At 36.3% G+C, this 20,486-nt stretch overlaps 3 protein-coding genes across 6 annotated transcripts in view; 2 read left to right on the top strand and 1 right to left on the bottom strand.

Moving 5' to 3' along the window:
* LOC125234658 (high affinity cAMP-specific and IBMX-insensitive 3',5'-cyclic phosphodiesterase 8) overlaps positions 1-20,486 on the bottom strand; it is a 371,159-nt gene that overhangs the window by 263,124 nt on the left and 87,549 nt on the right. For both annotated transcript variants that reach the window (XM_048140993.1, XM_048140994.1), the window contains exons 2-3: positions 19,260-19,514; positions 18,787-18,832 (exon numbers count right to left, since the gene is read on the bottom strand). In XM_048140993.1, coding sequence (XP_047996950.1) covers positions 18,787-18,832; positions 19,260-19,460 — 247 coding nt within the window. In that variant the 5' untranslated portion in view covers positions 19,461-19,514. The remainder of the gene's footprint in view (positions 1-18,786; positions 18,833-19,259; positions 19,515-20,486) is intronic.
* On the top strand, positions 6,611-8,358 carry LOC125234660. Its single transcript, XM_048141000.1, has 2 exons — positions 6,611-6,647; positions 7,841-8,358. The coding sequence occupies exons 1-2, from the start codon at positions 6,633-6,635 to the stop codon at positions 8,270-8,272; spliced, it is 447 nt and encodes a 148-aa protein (XP_047996957.1). The 5' UTR covers positions 6,611-6,632; the 3' UTR covers positions 8,273-8,358.
* On the top strand, positions 13,888-15,786 carry LOC125234659 (nitric oxide synthase-interacting protein homolog). Of its 3 annotated transcripts, none has more exons than XR_007178017.1 (3): positions 13,888-13,919; positions 14,490-15,453; positions 15,655-15,786. XR_007178017.1 is itself a non-coding variant. In XM_048140999.1 (3 exons), the coding sequence occupies exons 1-2, from the start codon at positions 13,905-13,907 to the stop codon at positions 15,045-15,047; spliced, it is 573 nt and encodes a 190-aa protein (XP_047996956.1). In that variant the 5' UTR covers positions 13,888-13,904; the 3' UTR covers positions 15,048-15,093; positions 15,655-15,786. The 3 variants fall into 3 exon arrangements, 2 of the variants coding, with proteins under 2 accessions (XP_047996956.1, XP_047996954.1); XM_048140999.1 differs by having other exon boundaries at positions 14,490-15,093; XM_048140997.1 differs by having other exon boundaries at positions 14,490-15,786.

Genomic DNA, 20,486 nt, shown 5'->3' with positions numbered 1-20,486 from the left:
CGGTTACCGGTTAACGGGTACCGGATACCGGTTACCGGATACCGGATACCGGTTACCGGATACCGGTTACCGGATACCGGTTACCGGATACCGGTTACAGGATACCGGATACCGGTTACCGGATACCGGTTACCGGATACCGGTTACCGGATACCGGTTACCGGATACCGGTTACCGGATACCAGTTACCGGATACCGGATACCGGATACAGGATACAGGATACAGGATACCGGATACCGGTTAACGGTTACCGGTTACCGGGTACCAGATACCAGAAACCAGGTTTTGATTTCTGGTTTCTCATGTTACAACGTGTATAGATTAGTCGATACCAAGTCGGACACTTCCGATTAGGCGATTTCGGCTCGCATTGTTACGCAGCATTCGAGTGTTGAGTTTCTCACACATGAGGCCCCCTAATAAAATTTGTACCACTCATATTATTGATTTGACTCTCGCTACACAAACACCTCATGCCCACACAAATACACACAAAATAAAATCATTCACAAACTTCAAATCATTCAAAAACTCAACAGTCACACGCGCTCCTCGCGGTCCTCTAAGAACTCCCTTGCGAGAGTCGACACTTCAAAATGAAGCGACATCGCATCGGCTCATCGTCCACAAATCCGAAAAGATCCACCGATAAATTTGTACCGGAAAGACCTCACCGCGACAATGTCACATTACCCAAATTACTTCAAAAATCCTCTGAAAGTGAAACAGTTCATTAGGTTTACCGTAAGAGTGAGTGAGACAGACACGCACTGTGCTTCAAATTTGCCTCGCCAAAATACGTTACACACGACTCGAAAGAATACAGTCTTAAGCGCCGCCGCAAGCTTTCATACATATTACGTTGTTGTGATCCAAGCATCTCGTCAAGCTCGATAGGTACTATTATTGAGCTAACGACTTGACCAGTTTAACGTGACCTATCGGACTAATTGATTTGTATGACTTTTGTCACTTGTAATAAGGGAGCTCTCTTATACTGGACGGTGAAATATTTGTTATCGAAGCGTTTTGAAAACGCGGCGCCCTTGATATCACCGAGCGAAACACGTGTCGACGACTCGCCGCCCGTTCCCGCTACTACTATACTAGCTATACCTACTCTGTGCACGACCTTATTCTGCAGGTTAAACGTTCATATTAAAACTAGGGCTTGTGATATACGTGTTACACGCGGAACCGTAGCTACGTAGCCTTAGTACCGGCGGTGCTAAGATCCCGTACTACACGGTCACGTCAAAGATACGTATCCGTTTCTGGATTCGGCTACGTTCCCGCGAATCTCGGCTTCGGCTCCGCTCCGCTCGGTTGTTGAAAGAGAGCTTGTAAGTGTCGAACGGACCCTTCGCATTATGTGTTATACTCGTGGTCTTTGCATTGATTTGATTCCAGATGTTTTTTTAAGTAATTACATATTGGTATTATTCTGTTCTCTGATAACCAGACATTATGAGTTTGTACAAAAAAAACCAGAGGTGGTATTGGTGGGATTTTTGAATCTCACCGGTGCCTTGTTTTGTATGCAGCCGATGACTATTTAGTACGAAATAAGCCACCCGATGAGAATCAAAAATCGCACCTCAGGTAGGTACTAGGTACATACCTACTTGGGGATGTCGATGAATATGAAAGTCCATCCAAATAAATATATTAATATCTCTAATTAATATTTACTCCCTAGTAAGAAATGCTACAGGTAGACCAATGCAACAATTTAAAAGTATTTTAAGTGAAATAATAATATACACTGTTCATAAATATTATTACTGGCTGGACAACCGTCTTTCGTCGGTGAAAATACTAAGAAATAGTTGCACGTGCAGATAAAGATAACAAACAATAGTTTGCGGGCCATTGATAATAATTACCTTCAAGGCTTTGGGATTTACCTGTTATTAAGTACCATGTGTTCCTATTGTTTGTGAAGTTAAGTGAAAGCAAAAATAACAAACTATTTGACTACTTCGGATACTACCAACTATAAGACGCTGACTGTACATGTTAGATTATTTAAAAAAAAGTTGATTAATTATAGTCTGTGTCATGTGAATGAAAATTAGAATTTTACCTATTTTTTTATATGTTGATTATACGCGAATTCTTTTGATACACATCTTTTACAATTTGTACTGGTCTATTATTTTTGCCTCCAAAATAATATTTGCACGTAGAACCGATGGCCGTTGGGGCGGAAAGGTTCTCGAGTGGCGACCGCGTACCGGAAGGCGAAGCGTGGGTAGGCCCCCAACAAGGTGGACTGATGACCTGGTGAAGGTCGCAGGAGTCCGCTGGATGCGGGTGGCGCAGGACAGGTCATTGTGGCAATCTTTGGGGAGGCCTATGTCCAGCAGTGGTCGTCTTTCGGCTGATATGATGATGATGATGATGATAATATTTGCATCTTATTATTTTTGATCACTCTTAAAACTTTATTTAAAATGCAAAAATATGGAAACTGAAATTAAAAACTCGCCCCTTGCATTACATTCGGGGGTCTTAGTGACACGCATAAAATCTACACTTAACTAAACGTCACGGTCACGACTGGATCCGATCTACGTATAAATAAGATACGTATCTCCGTGTACACGTAGCTACGTATCTTAATTACACGTAGCCGAATCACACGGAGCAAACGGAGCGGATCTCCGTTGCCGAGTAACACGGCAACGGAGATTCGGCTACGGGTACACGAAACACGGTCACGACCAGGAGCTCTAATTAAAACGCAATTAAGAAAAATATGAATTAAGTAATGAATCTTACATATTTGTTGTTTAATAGATTTCGTATAGTACTAAGAATATATTAACGGCAAAATTTACCATCTTTCAATTTAGTTAAGTATTTTTCCCTTCCTAAAATTATCAATATTTAAGATTTTGTATAAACGCCAAAAGTATTGGTATAAGTTTTAATAATTTATCAACACACGTAATAGTATATTCATAATAAATTGCAGGATTACGGTTAGCAATATTTTCTAGTGAAATATGCCTGAAAATGTGTAACTCACTGAATGTTCTTTATAAATGATAGTTCTGTATGAATTATTTATAAAAATAAGACGTTTTTATATGAAATGCAGGTGTCACAACATAATACAAGCACTTTTTCCGGATTACATTTAATACTTTAGTTATAAAATCAAAAATTAATCAAATTTCGTTTTTTTTTTTTTTAATTGAATCAGAACCCTAATCTGATTAATAATTTGTATTTTAACTATCACTAATGATACTTTATACGACACAAAAAGAAAATTACGGTTAGCGAATTATGTCCAGGTCAAGCTATTTTTATTGGTCTAACTTTGCATATCCATAAGGCTTGATTTCGTATGCGTCGCATCGCCGTCGCGCGACCATCGCGCGACCGTCGCCCACGCAAGCCACGGCGTTACTTTTAAAACATCATACCGCGTTTGTAATGACATTAACTGTCATCGCATCCATGTTCACAGTACATTGCTACTGAGAAAATTTACGAAAACTAAATATGAGGTGAATATAGGCCTAGGCAGATAGATCTACGTTCGACATGGATCGGATGTCAAAAGGGACGGCTCTTACACAAAGGTCACGTTTGTATCTATATCGTCTCTAGAGCAAATTTTGGACGTATGTTGTAGTTCGAATTAAGCCTACGGTAGCCATACCAACATTTTTCGCTTCGCTCACGCGCTATTAGAAAATACACAATACCTACCAAAACCTCAATTGGCAGGGTGCAAAGCGGGTGGAGGGGGTAGCTAAAACGATCACAGCGCTCACTACGGCCAAAATTGACATCTTAGTCGCTGACTTGCGCTGTCAAATCCATATTGCAGTAAACATTTTCATGTCGTTTTTGAGATAAATTTAATACGGGCCCAGTAAAATTTGTTATGGCGAATTGTAATAACTCCAAGAAAAGTAGCGACTAAATTCTAGCTATTTCCAAGACCGTGGTGGAAACGAAACCATGCACCTTTTAAGTGAATAGTTGCCGTAAGAAGAAAAGTTTCGTCCAATCTCTGAAGTTTTACTTTAAAGTGCGTAATCATTTGATACAAGTATTGAATTGAATTTACGGTGAATTTATAGTGCAAATTTTATTGGAGGTAGAAAAGCCGACTTGGAAGCCAATCCCAGTTATGTTCGAAAATCATTTTATTTGTTTCCTCATCTGTGCTCCTGTTTACAAATCGAAACGGATTGACGAAAACGCGTAAATATCGAGATTTCAATGGGAAGAAGGAGCACGAGAACAATAGAAGCAGAAGCAGCCCATCCAATGAAGGCTTATCACATTTTTAATAAAATTCCTGAGAACTTATTTCATCGCATTCATGATTGTATTTGATGTGATATCTGGTAAACCTCCAATATTTTCAAGTAAATGAAACAAGTTTTTGTAATGTATATTATAATTAAACGTTATTATAGCTAGTTTGTTTTTATTTTACAATAAACCCTGTACTCTGCAATGATATTTATAATACCTACAGTTAGCCTATGAAAATGACAGGAAAGCAGTGAACTGATCAACTATTTCAAAAGCCAATGATTTATTTATACTTTATTGCACATAGGTACAAATGGTGGAAGAATGTCTTCAATCTGTAGCAAATGCCCAGCTAGCACCAATTTATTGCCTTTATTCATCGTCTCAGGTTGGAAAATGATTTCGAAGCGATGGCACGAAACCCCGTTTTAGTCACCAGTTTGTTAATTTCTCACTGAAAGAAACGATTTTAATGTTATTGGCGATAATATTGTAACCACCATCGTCCAAAATTGTCTAATGTAGTAAAATAGCACAAGATTTCATTAATTTTTCCACAATGTTTACTTACTTCTCGCTTGGCAGCGGTTACAATATTGTCACTGTCACTTGGCGTTGTCGTCGCGCACGGTCCCAATAGTCTAAATAAAAATATTTATGATTGTACATACATTGTGCATGTGCAACAAGGGTAGGAAGTTAAATTACTAACGAGAGTAAGTTAAATCGCGACGGCTTGCCGGAGCGATTTAAAGACTCGAGTTACTATATTCATACTCCCCGAGTTACACACAATGTTTTTCATCACACTCGCAATGTAAAAAATGTGTAAATATATGTAAAAAAGTTAAGTATGGTACAATAAATTTCATTATTCCCTTGGGAGAACGATTTTTGTATAACTCACGCCCCGCCTGCGTGCAATAGCACATTTAAAGTGCGGGTGTGATGAAAAATATCTTAATTACAAGGCAGTTTACTTAATAACCGACGAGTTCGCCACCAAATGTTCATGTTAAAAGATTAAAAAATATTACGCTCGCGGGTTTTTAAACTACCTATTAAGTATTCTTGATAAATACGACAAAAGTAAATCTATCCTATTCAAAGTCATTAGACATCTAAATTAAAATTTAAAATTAATTGTGTACACATAAGAAGATTAAAATATTTATTCAAATAGCTCTTTAAGTAATGAAAGATATAAACAGATGAAAACGTACATTGTACTACTTTCCAATTGTTATTCTTCTTTTTTAATATATTTTATCTTTCAGGTCATCCAGGAGAAAAGGTTGTCTGGCCCCAGCAGTTGAACGTACGCTGATGAAAATAATCGTTAATAGAAGGACTTTTTTTATTTAAATTACGCGCGACCATGGCGTATCTACTTGACGTCGTGAATAAATCCCATACTACGGGTGTAGCAAAAGTAGCAAAACATTATGGTGTCTGTGCGTCCCTGTCGCACTAACAAATAGTGCGAAAAGGACGGCCTGACGTAATAGGATTTATCACGCTTGTGCTTGCACTCCGGTGTCATAACATTGCCACACTTAGAGAAATTTGCATTGTGAATTTAACAAGTTCGACTTGTTGCGGGTTTATCCGTTTGAAACAAAAGTATTTTAGTAAACGGAATAAATCACAATATTGATGGTACAAGTCGAATTTGTTCGAACAACAAGGACAAACGTGTTAAAAGATATTTGATTGAATCAGCCAAACATATATGTATAAAACAATATGTGTCATGTTGCTTTTATAAGATCGACTTGTTAATTCAAATATATTGTTGATTCAAATGACAAGTAACTTGTAGAATGTACTAGTTACACTTTTGTTAAAATCTAACTTGTTTTTTGAACCAAAGAGCACGTAGGCGCTATTTTAACCAAAAAACTTGTTGAACGAACATGAAAACTGGTTGTCTTTTTCTCTCAGTGCAGAACTCGACTATATATCGAAAATGTTGTTTAAGAACCTACACAACGAAGAAGATAAATCAGTTTTCCTTAGTCGTTAGCAACTTAAAGCAAATTATTGTTGCTAATGAAAGCTTCGCTTAGCAAAGATTTCTAAATTTATATATTTATGTTTATTTATATTTAACTCATTATTAAGGATTTTTGGTGCCTTTTAAAAACAAAATACAATAAAATCCAGCTTATATTATTTCTGCGTTCTTGAATTTTTTTTATCAGGAACATTTTATTGACTAAATCACTCATTAAAAGATAATAGTTATAGTCAATAAAATTTCCTTAACAACAAAAAAAATGCTAATTGCCTAATTGCATTCACTATGTATTTACTTTTAAACATTCCTTTGAAACTGACGACTACTATGAATACACATGTGGCAAGTAATTTTGAATACAAATAGTATATTCTGTAAGAATATTTACTGGTAAACTTTCTAAATTTACAACCACAAATTAAAATTTTGAAAAAACCCCCGACACAGTGAACCGATTTTCATGAAATATGGGCTAAGCCGACTAACTCAGCTTTTAAACAAAAAAAAACTAAATCTAAATCGGTTCATCCGTTCGGGAACTACGATGCCACAGAGAGACACACACACAGACAGAAAGACACGTAAAACTTATAACACCCCGTTTTTACGTCGGGGGTTAAAAATGTGAATAAATATGTTTAACGTAGAAGGAGTAAGCTCTTATATTATTTAAATCGATTTAATTACCGAAAATAGCCATGTATGCCAACTCATCGAAAGCATTCGATTCGTTTCCTAAAGATCACATAATAAAATTATACAATAATATCTCTGTCAAAGACAGAGAAATAACGCATAATTAATTTAATATTTTATTCTGAAGAACTTAACAAATTTATTAGGTACAATTTTTTAAATAAGTATACGATACGAACTCACGTTAATATATTCACGTTACAATAGTATATTGGCTACATGTTTCGACATATATATGGACCCATCATCAGGCATGATTCGAAACATGTCGCCAATCGCGATATATTATTAACGTGAGTACATGTCTCAAGAAAGATAGACGCTGTAATCGAAATTCTATTTTATGCAACTGGCGTCAAAAAAGACGAGTGGCGTGAGTACTGAGTAATCATTTGAGGCGAAGCCGAAAATTGCTAATAAAGACCACAAGTATTTTTTGACTCAGTTAAACATCGTTGCATACAATACTTTTCCTAGGACCATGCACTTATTTTTTAATAGTTTTCTAGAATAAATTTCGTGAAATTTGCACTGTTTCCTGTATTTTTAAGCGTTGTCGGCCTCCCCTCTGCTCCTGCACTCAACCTATCGCTCGCACTCCCCCGCACCGCCGCGAGCCCCCGGCCGGCGCCCCGCGCACCCACGCGATATCTATTAAAGGCTTCCTAACAATGCTTGAATGCTTTAAAGGCTATAACGTATGTGTGGGTGCGCGGAGCGCCGGCCGGAGGCTGGAATCGTTTATATAGGGTTTTAAAGATCTATGCACGACACTGTAAATGACGAATAACACTACGTGAGTAGAAAAAATATTTTACACTATCGCTTTATATTTTCAGGTTTTCTTGCTTATTTTGCTGGTAACTATGAGCTGTATAAGCAAAAGGGCAAGAACTAAGATAAAGCCACAAAGGACTACAACAACAACCGACAAAAACATTAAAGTTTCTCACTGGGAACGATACGGACTGAAGGATGAAATCTCGCTTCTAACCTTTAGAAAAATCTTGGAAAACGTTGCACAATTTGACAGCGTTCGCGACTGCCCACTTGGCGAAAATAAATGTGATTATAAATCCATAGATTATGTACTACCCAGATTAATTTTGAAATCGGCGAGAAAAGCCGAGACTCTTCTTAATAAAGCTATGAATAATAACTGTATTCCACTTGTCGATTCAAATACAGAAGATAGTTCTTCTACGAGTGAAGCTAATAAAGGTGAAATGATAGATCCCACAACACCAGAAATTGAAGTTACAACGAAATAAAAGTAGCTTTAGGCACTGTTCCCACCGCGAGCTAGTAAGCTATGAGCTATCGGCTATAAAAACGAACAAAATATAAGCACTCCCGTGTAAATAAAAGAGACACGGCGATGTTTATAGTTACTCGCCCAGCGGTGAGCTATCAAAATCGCCGTGTCTCTTTTATTTGCATGGGAGTGCTTATCTTTTGTTCGTTTTTATAGCCGATAAGCTCATAGCTTACTAGCTCGCGGTGGGACCAGTGCCTGAAGTAAAAGTAGTAGAATGAAGCTTTTTTCTTAATTGACAGTTATTCAGCGTAAGTCATAACTAATAAAATAGATGTTGATGGAAAAATATCATATTTATTATGTGAAATTATTTTATTATTATGTGACTTGTAATTTGTATTATTAATAAATATTATGATTATGATTATGATTATGATTATTTACCAGATCTAAATAACCACCTTCAGCTAGCTTTTGCATAAACTATATACTTAGATAAATTTGAAAAAGGTGTCATTAGTTTCACTTCGAAATTCTGAGACCCAGCTTAGTAACCATTATAACTATATAAGTATTACCATATTTATTCGTATCACTAAGGCCAGATACGTAGCTATATGGCATAAACGCTCACGAAACGAAACGCTCGTAGATATCTATCTCTATCGCTCTTGCGTATTGGCGCGACAGAGCCAGACTACCCAAATGGGGTAGACATATCAAGTAAAACTGATCAAGTTTCAGTACCAGTTTTTGCAATTTTAAAGAGTTGAAAGGAAACGAAATTATGATTATGTGTGTTGTATATAATACATAAATAAAAATATAAAATATATTGGGAACACTACACAGATCAACTTAGCCCAAACTAAGCAAAGCTTGTACTATGGGTGCTAAGTGACGATATACAATATACATACATACATACAATCACGCCTGTTTCCCAGAGGGGTAGGCAGAGATCACGAATTTCCATTTACTACGATCCTGACAAACCACTTTCGCTTCACACACTTTCATAACGTTTCTCATACACGCTAGTCGGTTTCGAGTACTTCTGACCTAGCCTTTTTGCAATATTTCCCCGATTTGATCAAGAAAAGTTCGCCTAGGTCTTCCACTTCATTATACATACTTAAATAGATAAATACATACTTATATACATAGAAAACATCCATGACTCAGGAACAAATATCTGTGCACATCACACAAATAAATGCCCTTACCAGGATTCGAACCCAGGACTGCGGCTTAGCAGGCAGAGTCACTACCGACTGAGCCAGACCGGTCGTCTAATATGTAGTTATAAGGTGCATTTAATTATAAATAGCAATTAAGGTAGCGATTCAGCGATTATATCACCGAGCAAGGCTACAGCAGCCGTTAATCAATTGATGATTAATTAATCATTGCCAACATTGCAGTCAATCAATGTTTCCGATAAGCGATGCGGGATTACTATTTAACTCTTCTCGTATCGATGGGCTTAAAGAGCTCCTTTTGAAAAAAAAAAATATTACTTATTTTTCTTAATCAGCTTGCATCAAGATGAATGAAGAGGATAGATATAGTTTTACTTATGTTACTGACCGCGGTTAGGTACTGTACTAGATAAATATGTCGAAACTTAATTTGAAAAGCTAAAAAAGAGCTTTTTCTTTTGGCTCGCAATGGGCAAGTTTCCTACTAGTCAAATCAGTTTCCTTTTAAGAACTGTCAACACGATTTGCTAATATGGAATTACTATGAACTACTGAGGAGTGACGTCACGGTCAATTCATTTACTTTATATCTTTCTCTTTGACTTACTAAATAGAAATTATGTTTAAACATAACTCCTGTCCATATATTTCTTCTAATTATGTGGTGTTTTATTTCGTGCACGCAATAAAATAATTCATTTTAAGTATAGGAAACCAGCCTATTCCTATACTATTTCCCTTTTAAAAATAGCTGTGTCTGTCCACCACTCAGTATGCCTTTGGTACATTACTCAGAGCAAACACGTAGATATGGAAAGTCCAAGAGCCCCGGGTTTGAGTAAAAAGCATTACATAAATAAAGACAAATGCTAGCGTAGCTATTAGCGCGATCATTTTTTCAGTTTTGGGATGTGTATCATAATAGATCAAGAGCCCATAAGTGTCATGTTGCTTTTATAAAATTGACTTTTTTTTTTCTACTTTGGCTTTTACTCCCTGCCAATTTGCACAGGGTGAATTTGCCAATATCAGTGTTGGCTTGGTGTTACCGTAGCGTTGACTTTCACACGTGAGGAGAATGTTCGGTATAATATAAAATTGACTTGTTCATTCAAATATATTGATGATTGAAATGACAAATAACTTGTAGAATGTACTAGTTACACTTAACAAAATCTAACTTGTTGTTTGAATCAAAGAGCACGTACGAGCCCCAATGCAAATGATATCGTCTAGTATGAAAAAAATATTATGTCCTAACTTCGACCTCAAAATTCAGGATGAATTAGATGATTAGTAGAACATGTAACATAAAAACAAGAGAGCTTATAATGCATATTTTATTTATTCAAAACATAAATTAACAATTTTCCTCACTAGTAAACAAAAAAACATAATTTCACCAAATGTAACACTCGCAAAAATGTTCGTCTTCAGCGTAGCCGATGCAGAAAAGAACAACTACCACTTGGTGGCGTCACCTTTTGCATCTAAAACGGCCTTAATTCTGAGCGGCATTGTATCTACCAACTGTCTATACTCCTCAGGGGTTATTCCATTCCAGACACCCACAAGTTTCTCCTTAAAATCAGCTTTGGATTTAGAAGGATCTTTTCGCAACTTTTTCTTCATTTACCACTACAAAGTTTTTATGGGAGACAAGTCTGGACTGCTGGATGGCCATGATATGGTAGGAATTTGTTTTTGTTTCAGCCACTCCATCGTTGTCTTGCCAGTATGACATAAGGCACCATCTTGTTGAAAAGTAAATCCATTTATATACTTGAACTTTCTTATAGACGGTAGTGAACTCTATTCCAAGATGCTTTTGTATTTCTCTGCATTGACGGTTCCATCTATAAATTGCAGACATCCCACACCCTGTGCCGACATACAGCCCCAAATCATTTAAAGATGCTGGAAACTACACCTTGCGTTCAAGACAGTCTTTGTGAAATGCATCTCCTTTTTCTTGAATGACTTTACTTCGTTCATCGCCAACTATGACCTCAAATTTGGATTTGTCGCTCCATATTATTTTTCGCCACTGATCGGCAGTCCAGTTTCTGTACTTTTGTACAAATTTCAACCTGTTAGTTTTCTGCTTTTGAGTAAGTAATGGTTTCTGTTTAGCGGTGTGAAAACCGAAGCCCATTATTTTCATTACTGTCTTTCAGGTATCGACTGAAATGTTTATTTTGATCGCGTCATGCCATAGTTAGGTAAGTTCTCCTGCTCTTGCATGACGATTTTTCCTGATGATGCTCCTCAAAATCCTGTTTTCTCTTTGGCAGTTATTCTTCGACGGCCAGATTTATTTAAACAGGAGACGGTTCCGTGTTTTAGTTGATGCTGGATGATTGTATGCGCCGTAGATCTTGGCAAAAAAAGGTCTTTGGATATTTTGGAACGTAGATTTGCCGCTATTGTTACTGGAAATTATAATTTTCCTCACTGATTCAGGCACCGACTTACCTCTTGCTATTTTGGTATAAAAATGTTGTAGAATAATTATATTTTTTACAGAATTTACCTTTTTATGTAGCCGTATATCATATCAGACGACTTAATTATTAATTCAATTTAAAATATTATTGTATAATATAAATCTTACTAAACTCTTTTTATTTAAAATAGACGACCTATTATGCCTCAAATATGAACTAGGCGTATTTTTTTGCTTTAGATATGTTATTTTTATGATATGATTATATTTAAACATATAACATTAGGGCATTTTGTACGGCGCAAGATTAAACTAGTTTTAACACTTTCGAAACCGGGCTCTACGCGGCGCTACGACATTTTCGCTACATACGGGGAAACCCATGTAATCGGCTACGCTTCTACGAGCGGTGTGCCCGACAGTCGGGTTCTTGGTAGCGAAAGTGTTAATGGCTTAGTGTGTCGTGTATTCCATTTATCATCAAAGTCAATCTGGGTTTAAACACCAGTTTCGGAAATAAATATCGCACGTTGAAGTGTGACTAGACGATATCATTTGCATTGGGGCTCGTAAGCTCATTTTAACAAATAAACTTGTTGAATGAACATGAAAACTGGTTGTTTTTTCTCTCAGTGTAGCGCGATCATTTTTTTTCACAGTTTTGGGATGTGTATCATAATAGATCAAGAGCCCAGGGCCGCCAGACCTTCCTCAAATTCTCAAGGATGAAACTTTGGGATAAGTTAGAGTTCGTATCGACGTTTAATGTCTGCATATTTTCTAGTTCGGCCCGACGGCCATTTTTTTGCTATTAAGTACTGAAGGTGAAAATAAAAAGTACTAACTTTCATTTAATTCTCAAGGCTGATTTTTATGTATGTGTTAGAGCACGTTGTTAGACATTGGTAATCATCAATGCCAGACCGTTTCCGCCGGCCGTAACTTTTGCCAGACGCGACAAAGTTGACAAAAAACCACTCTAACTTTCCTCATTTTCTCAATGATTGGCTGAGTTTGATATATGATACACAGGAAACTATAACTAGACCGTTTGTAAGCAGCCAGACCTATCGGATGGACGCAAGTGACGCAACCATCCGCCAGACCGACTTAAAGTAATGAAGATCAGTAAAATCGTGATTATAGATAGTTAGCCGAAACTATAAAAGCTAAGAAGTAGAATTTTGCACAGCAGTTTACGTTTATAATGTATATTAGACGTTAGAAGCGATTCTGAAAAATTTGACCCCTAAGGGGGTTAAAAAGTGGATTTCAGTTTGTATGGGATGTGGGAATGTGGGATCCAATTTTATTTTTAGTTGGGGACCTAAAACTTGGTAAAAAGGTAGTAAATAGAAGTAGAAGAAAAGTGATTTCAGCTTTTTTCGATTTGCGTCCTTTTAGTGGGGTTAGAAAAGGGATGGCAGTTTGTATGGGGACCAAATTTTATTTTGAGTTAGGAACTTGAAACTTGGTAAGAAAATAATAAATATAAATTGAAGAAAAGTAATTTCAGCGTTTTTCGATTTTCGTCTCCTTAGGGGGTTAAAAAGGGGAAAGCAGTTTGTATGAGGATCAAATTTTGGTTTGAGTTAGGAACTTGAAACTCGGTGCAGAGGTAATAAATAAAAATCAAATTAAAGTGATTTTGGCCTTTTTTGATTCTCGTCCCCTAAAAGGGTAAAAAATGGATGGAAGTTTGTATGTGGATCACAAATTATATTTTGGAGTTAGGAACTTAATCGCACAATCGCAATTTATAGCCTAATATAGACGAAATTTTTCACAATAGGTATATTAAATAGCTGTACATGTCTAATTAGGAGTCATTACAAGAAATAAGGCAGATAACGATCTAGGTGCTAATTGAAACTGATATTTTACGTTTGAAACACTAATCGGCGAAACTAATGAATTAGTATCAGTATGTAAGTATTTCTTTTCCCTCAATCTCAGTTTCTCAGTTCAGTAGGTCTAAACTAAGAGCCGGGTTAAACATGAAAGGCGATACGGTAAGTACCTACAACCAAGGACCATATAATACGGGACAGACAAAGCCCATACAGAAAGTGTACCCCTGAAATGTATGGGCCTTTTTGGCTTAAAACTAGATGGCGCTGTTTCGCAACCTGGAAGTGGCCATAATCATATTTTTGCCCAAATAGTTTTGCGTGTTTTAATTTTAATACGAACAAATTACATGCTTCTTTTTTTTAACACTTTCGCTACCAAGAACCCGACTGTCGGGTACACCGCTCGTAGAAGCGTAGCCGATTACATGGGTTTCCCCGTATGTAGCGAAAATGTCGTAGCGCCGCGTAGAGCCCGGTTTCGAAAGTGTTAAATTTGTAGGCATCATCAGTGTAGTTATTTTAATAGGTGGCGCTAAAAAAATGATGTACGATTCTTAGTATGGATATTGTAAATCCTATATAAATAATCCTTGGTACTTTTTTATTTTTTTTACATACGTAAAAATACGGTATGTCTCTAGAAGTGACAAACTTCTGTCCTAGAAATTTACGTACCTAAGTAGGAACAATTTTATTTATTAAAAAATAACATTGAAATATTTCCAACAGGTTTTAATTTTCGTCATATTCGTATTAATATCGGTAAATATGTGCAGTAGTCAGAAAATGAAGAAAAAAGAACACGACAAGAAAAAGCTCAACCGTTACCAAGCCAACGGTAACGACGGAAGGAAAGTTAAAGTGACAAACTGGGGAAACTATGGGTGGAATAGCGGGCAAGAAGTAGACGCGAGAATCCTCAAGGAAGTACTTGAAGGTCTTGCAATTTTCGAAAAAGGAGAAGGCTGCCCCCTAGGAAAAGGAAAATGTGAATCAGTATCAGCCTATTATGTCTTAACAAAATTAATAAGCAACCTGTTAAACAAAAAAGATAATAATGACAATGAAAACGGAAATGATAACATGAATGACAACGAGCACCATAATAACATAAATAACAATAATGATCACTCAATGACATTATCAGACAAGACCAACTCAGAACCGGAAGACAAACACAAGAAAACTTTGAAAAATGTACATGAACATTCGAAATTGACTAAATTATTATTTGTCTCGAATGACTTTGAAAAGAAGAGATTATCGAAGAAATTGTTTTATTTTTAAAGTCTGTAGATCAAAAGAAGACAATAATTCGTCAAAAACACGTCAAGTAAAAGATTTTTGTAAACTTCATTACTTAATTTCATTATACTTTTACTTACTGAATATGGATAGTTCAAGAACTATGATAAAGTAGTGTCACGGTAGTGTAAGTATAAAATCATTAAACAAACACGAAAGCTACGATTCGAGGTTTGTGAAACTGTTAAACAGTACGTAACTCTAAAATTTTACTTTTATTTCACACATAAATGCATAACGAATATTTTTTAATTAGAACTACCAAGTGTTAAGCAATTTTTAACAATCCGCTATGTAGCACAATTTGGGACTATTTGACTACAAATGTTTCTAACAAGCAGACGGAGAACTGCTCATAGTTGTTTTCAAAAAAATGATGGCAAAAACGGTGAATATCTGATCAATATATATTAGGTATTTCTATTTCAGTTAACATTGTTCCGGCTGGGTTTCGCAGAAAATGCTTAGCTTATCATTGAAAATATGTATTTTGAATATTCGATTAGATACTGAAATTTAGTCAAATTATTTTTAACTTAAATTATTGAAACTGCCCATTCACGTCATTATAATTGATATATATTCGCAGGCTCTTCTAATTATAACGTTATCGGTGACACTCGGTTCCTCACAAGTGATTTACGGAAAACTGAAAATTGAAACGCAAGAGGGCAAAAATAAAAGAAATCAAGATATTGAAGTGAAACAATTCTGGATACTACTAAATAATATTGCACCATTTAAAAGGGAATCTTGTCATTTTAGCTCAATAGTGTGCAAGCCTAATTATAATAGAATGGATGAACTTATGTTATCGAAATTACTAATTGATATAGCAAAACATCAGGCTAACATTTTTACTTGGAAGAAACTTGTTGGACATAAGCAAGCTTCTGAAAGAACGTTTGGTCCTGCCAACAAAACAGGGCATAAGAAGAAGCACATATTTTGGCGGTAGGTATGTGTAATGCTAATGAAGTACCTAAATAAATACAAAAAAAAAATACGTTTTTATACTTTATTTCAATAATATTTTCAAGCCTTTAAAGAGTCTACTGCGTGCTGTCATGGGCACATTTATTTTTCTAAAATGATACCTACTAATTATTGCAATTTTCAAGAATATTTGCACCGTTTTATGTCATAGGGTAACAATTTTAACCTTACATATTTGTTACACTTTGGCCATACCGACATTACTGACACACATACTACTCGTAAATCAGACAATAGGCGTAAATTTTTTGTGTGTGTGTGGATTGAGTGAGCACCTTCCGAAAATTTAAAAAAATATGCTGATCATTTAGTAAAAGTTCTAAAACAATTGTAAAACGAATCTCTGAATTTGTAAAAAGATAAATCAAAAGATACAGCCATTAACATGTGCTCACTCAGTTCTCACAAACTACCAACGAAAACAGTGAATATATTCATTTAACATATAATATTTATATACTAACATTTAGTAAAAAATAGGCCAACCTACCTCTATAAATATTAGATCACCTAGTGACGTATTTAATTTTTTACAAATAGTTTCTTATGCTCACTCAATCCACACACTTTTGAAAAGCCGAATTTTGATGAAAAACATAAGATTTAGACCGCTATTATATGTGTATAGTTTAGTAAAAGTGAAATGGGAATTTGTAAAATACAAAACGAACCACTAACGTGTCAGGTTTTTTATAATAAATTTTTGTAAGTGCTCACTCAGTCCACACGTTTTGAGAAAGTTAAAAATGTAAATATCTTACGATTTGTAGCACCTAAGACACTCGAAAGTACTTCAACATTTAGTAAAAATTTTTACTAAATATCCACCATCTAATATTTTATATTCGTTGTCTGGTTTTAAAGATATTCAGACATAACTTTTCTCATACAAATATATCAAGTAGGGTGACCACACTATGTCGGCTCCTGATTTTCCCCACCTTCCCATTGTCATATTGAGATTGGGGAGTTTCGTTCAATTGTGATAATAGTTTATATTAAACTAATACCATATTAATTCTCCATCTGCAAACTGTTTTTAGGTTATGTTCTTGGCTTAGTGATGATGTGTATTGTGTAATTTTTATTGACGACAGGATAATAACCATATCGATATTCATGCATTAAAAAGGACATGAATGATAATTGGTAAGAAACAAAGAATATAATACTTCACTAGTAAGAAACCAGAACCTGGTAATCTAATCGTGCTAACAGATGAGCGTACCGGATTTGTAAGTGGCTCTGTCGCGCCAGACTAACTGGCACGGCGTTTCGTTTTCTTTTGGCGTCGGAGTAATGCCATTCGGCTACGCACGCTGTAAAGCTGCTAACACATGACCGTACGAGCACCGTACCGCACCAAGGTCATCCATATGGATGCTTGCTAGCTTGTAAATGGGAGCGAGAAATAGTTATTATTTTCTCGCTCCCACTTACAAATCCGGTACGCTCATCTGTTAGCACGATTAGATTACCAGGTTCTGGTTTCTTACTAGTGAAGTATTATATTCTTTGTTTCTTACCAATTATCATTCATGTCCTTTTTAATGCAAGAATGTCGATATGGTTATTATCCTGTCGTCGATAAAAATTACACAATACACATCATCACTAAGCCAAGAACATAACCTAAAAACAGTTTGCAGATGGAGAATTAATATGGTATTAGTTTAATATAAACTATTATCAAAATTGAACGAAACTCAATCTCAATATGACAATGGGAAGGTGGGGAAAATCAGGAGCCGACATAGTGTGGTCACCCTACTTGATACATTTGTATGAGAAAAGTTATGTCTGAATATCTTTAAAACCAGACAACGAATATAAAATATTAGATGGTGGATATTTAGTAAAAATTTTTACTAAATGTTGAAGTACTTTCGAGTGTCTTAGGTGCTACAAATCGTAAGATATTTACATTTTTAACTTTCTCAAAACGTGTGGACTGAGTGAGCACTTACAAAAATTTATTATAAAAAAACCTGACACGTTAGTGGTTCGTTTTGTATTTTACAAATTCCCATTTCACTTTTACTAAACTATACACATATAATAGCGGTCTAAATCTTATGTTTTTCATCAAAATTCGGCTTTTCAAAAGTGTGTGGATTGAGTGAGCATAAGAAACTATTTGTAAAAAATTAAATACGTCACTAGGTGATCTAATATTTATAGAGGTAGGTTGGCCTATTTTTTACTAAATGTTAGTATATAAATATTATATGTTAAATGAATATATTCACTGTTTTCGTTGGTAGTTTGTGAGAACTGAGTGAGCACATGTTAATGGCTGTATCTTTTGATTTATCTTTTTACAAATTCAGAGATTCGTTTTACAATTGTTTTAGAACTTTTACTAAATGATTAGCATTTTTTTTTTTCGGAAGGTGCTCACTCAATCCACACACACACAATTTTTTGACGTTTTTTGTTAGAAATCCTGCCAAGAGTCCTATTACTATGAGTCGGCAGTAACGTAGCACTGTGAGTAGGGTCCAGTGAACTTACCCGATATCCTTTTTATATGCAGCTGCATAGCAAATTCCCCAGATGCGATACATAGCTGTACTTGTTGCTGGACAGATGTAAGCTGAAGCCGTCGGACTTGAGCGAGACCCTTACGCTTTAGCAACACCAATACACATACTATAAGTTAGCAGGAACACTATGCGTAGGGTCTTTACTCTTTATGCGTGTGTGTTAGTATAAAAGAGCTTACCCGATATCCTTTTTATATGCAGCTGCGTAGCAAAGTTGTTCCCCATCTGCGACACATAGCTGTCCTTCTTGCTGGACAGCTGTATGCTGAAGCCGTCGGACTCGAGCGAGCTGCACCGCCTTGTTGCACACCATCGGCGCGACCTTAGCCAACGCGGCCTCTTGCCGCTGCTATCGTGTCGTGCATGAATGGCGTGCCCATGATGACACATTTGACACTTTGGTAACATCAATACACAGTCTATGAGCAGAGATCGGACGGTTGGATGTCATTTGTTTGACATTTTCGGAAGAATAAAATGTTTTCTGTTATAAATGACGATAAGAGTCCGATTACCTAGTTTACCTACTATGAGTAGGTAAACAAAAGCAAAAAACTATGTATAGGGTCTACTTTTTCTACCGACATATTGTAAAAAAGAGCTTACCCGATATCCTTTTTATATGCAGCTGCGTAGCAAAGTTGTTCCCCATCTGCGACACATAGCTGTCCTTCTTGCTGGACAGCTGTATGCTGAAGCCGTCGGACTCGAGCGAGGCGCGCGGCGCCCGCGCGGCCTGCACCGCCTTGTTGCAAACCACCGGCGCGACCTTAGCCAGCGCGGCCTCCTGCGACCCGCTACTGTCGCGGCGCCGGCTCTTGTGGTCGAGGAGCATGCTTGGCGTGCAACCCATGGTGGCACATTTGTTACACTTTGGCACTAGCACTGGCACTGAACTTCATTTTATCTGGAACAATGAAAAAATAATTTATAAATACAAGTAAAAGTTTTTAAAGTAGTACTGCCCGCACTATCTCTGCTTTGCCTAAAGGTAGTGCTTTGCCTGAATGCGCTTTTTGTACTTATAACGTTTTCTTTGGTACAGTAAAAATTAAATAAACAAATAAATACTTACTGCAGCACTACTTACACAAAGTAAGTCCGAAAGATAAGCGCAGCATTGTGCCTACGACGAAATGACGAAAATGAAGGTAACGAAGAAAAATTGCGACAGAACCAATAAAATTTGTGATTGATGTAATAATAATCGACATCCAGTCAATTTATTATATCAAATTAAACTCTGGATGTTCCTTGTGGTCGTGATTAGTGAATTTATTTCAGAGGTAGGTATGTTTATAAAGTACTAATAAAGAATCTACTGAATTATTTTAGTGTCATCGTATTTATTTAGTAAAATAACACCAAAATTTCAAAATAGTTTTTATGTGTGATTCATAAAATTATATGATAAAAACAATCATATAACATAGTCCAGTGAACTTGGTATATTATCTCCTTTTCTAAAGCTGTAAGTAAGCGATGGCCATAATGGATTTGCTGTCTTTAGCCTTATATTGGACAGCAACTTTTCTAATAAAGGTCTCTTAAGGCGTTCACTTTCTTTGTAGCTTCATTGTAAACTTTACGGGTGTACTGGCAATATTTTTCAGCTTACGGCAAGTTAGACCGGTTTAGAGGAAACAAGTCTAATTAAAAAGTATTGGAAATTAGAGGAATGATTCCATTTTAGGTGATAGCAAGATCTTCAGAGCGTGCGTACTTTCGATCCGGAGGTCGCGGGTTCGAACCCCGGCTCGTACCAATGAGTTTTTCAGAACTTATGTGCGAAATGCGAAATGTCATTTGATATTTGCCAGTCGCTTTTCGGTGAAGGGAAATATCGTGAGGAAACGGAACTAATTCCCTTCGGGCTGGG

This window comes from Leguminivora glycinivorella, chromosome 16 (genome assembly GCF_023078275.1).
Source record: "Leguminivora glycinivorella isolate SPB_JAAS2020 chromosome 16, LegGlyc_1.1, whole genome shotgun sequence".
NCBI lineage: Eukaryota > Metazoa > Arthropoda > Insecta > Lepidoptera > Tortricidae > Leguminivora > Leguminivora glycinivorella.
This window is presented reverse-complemented; position numbering and strand designations above follow the sequence as displayed.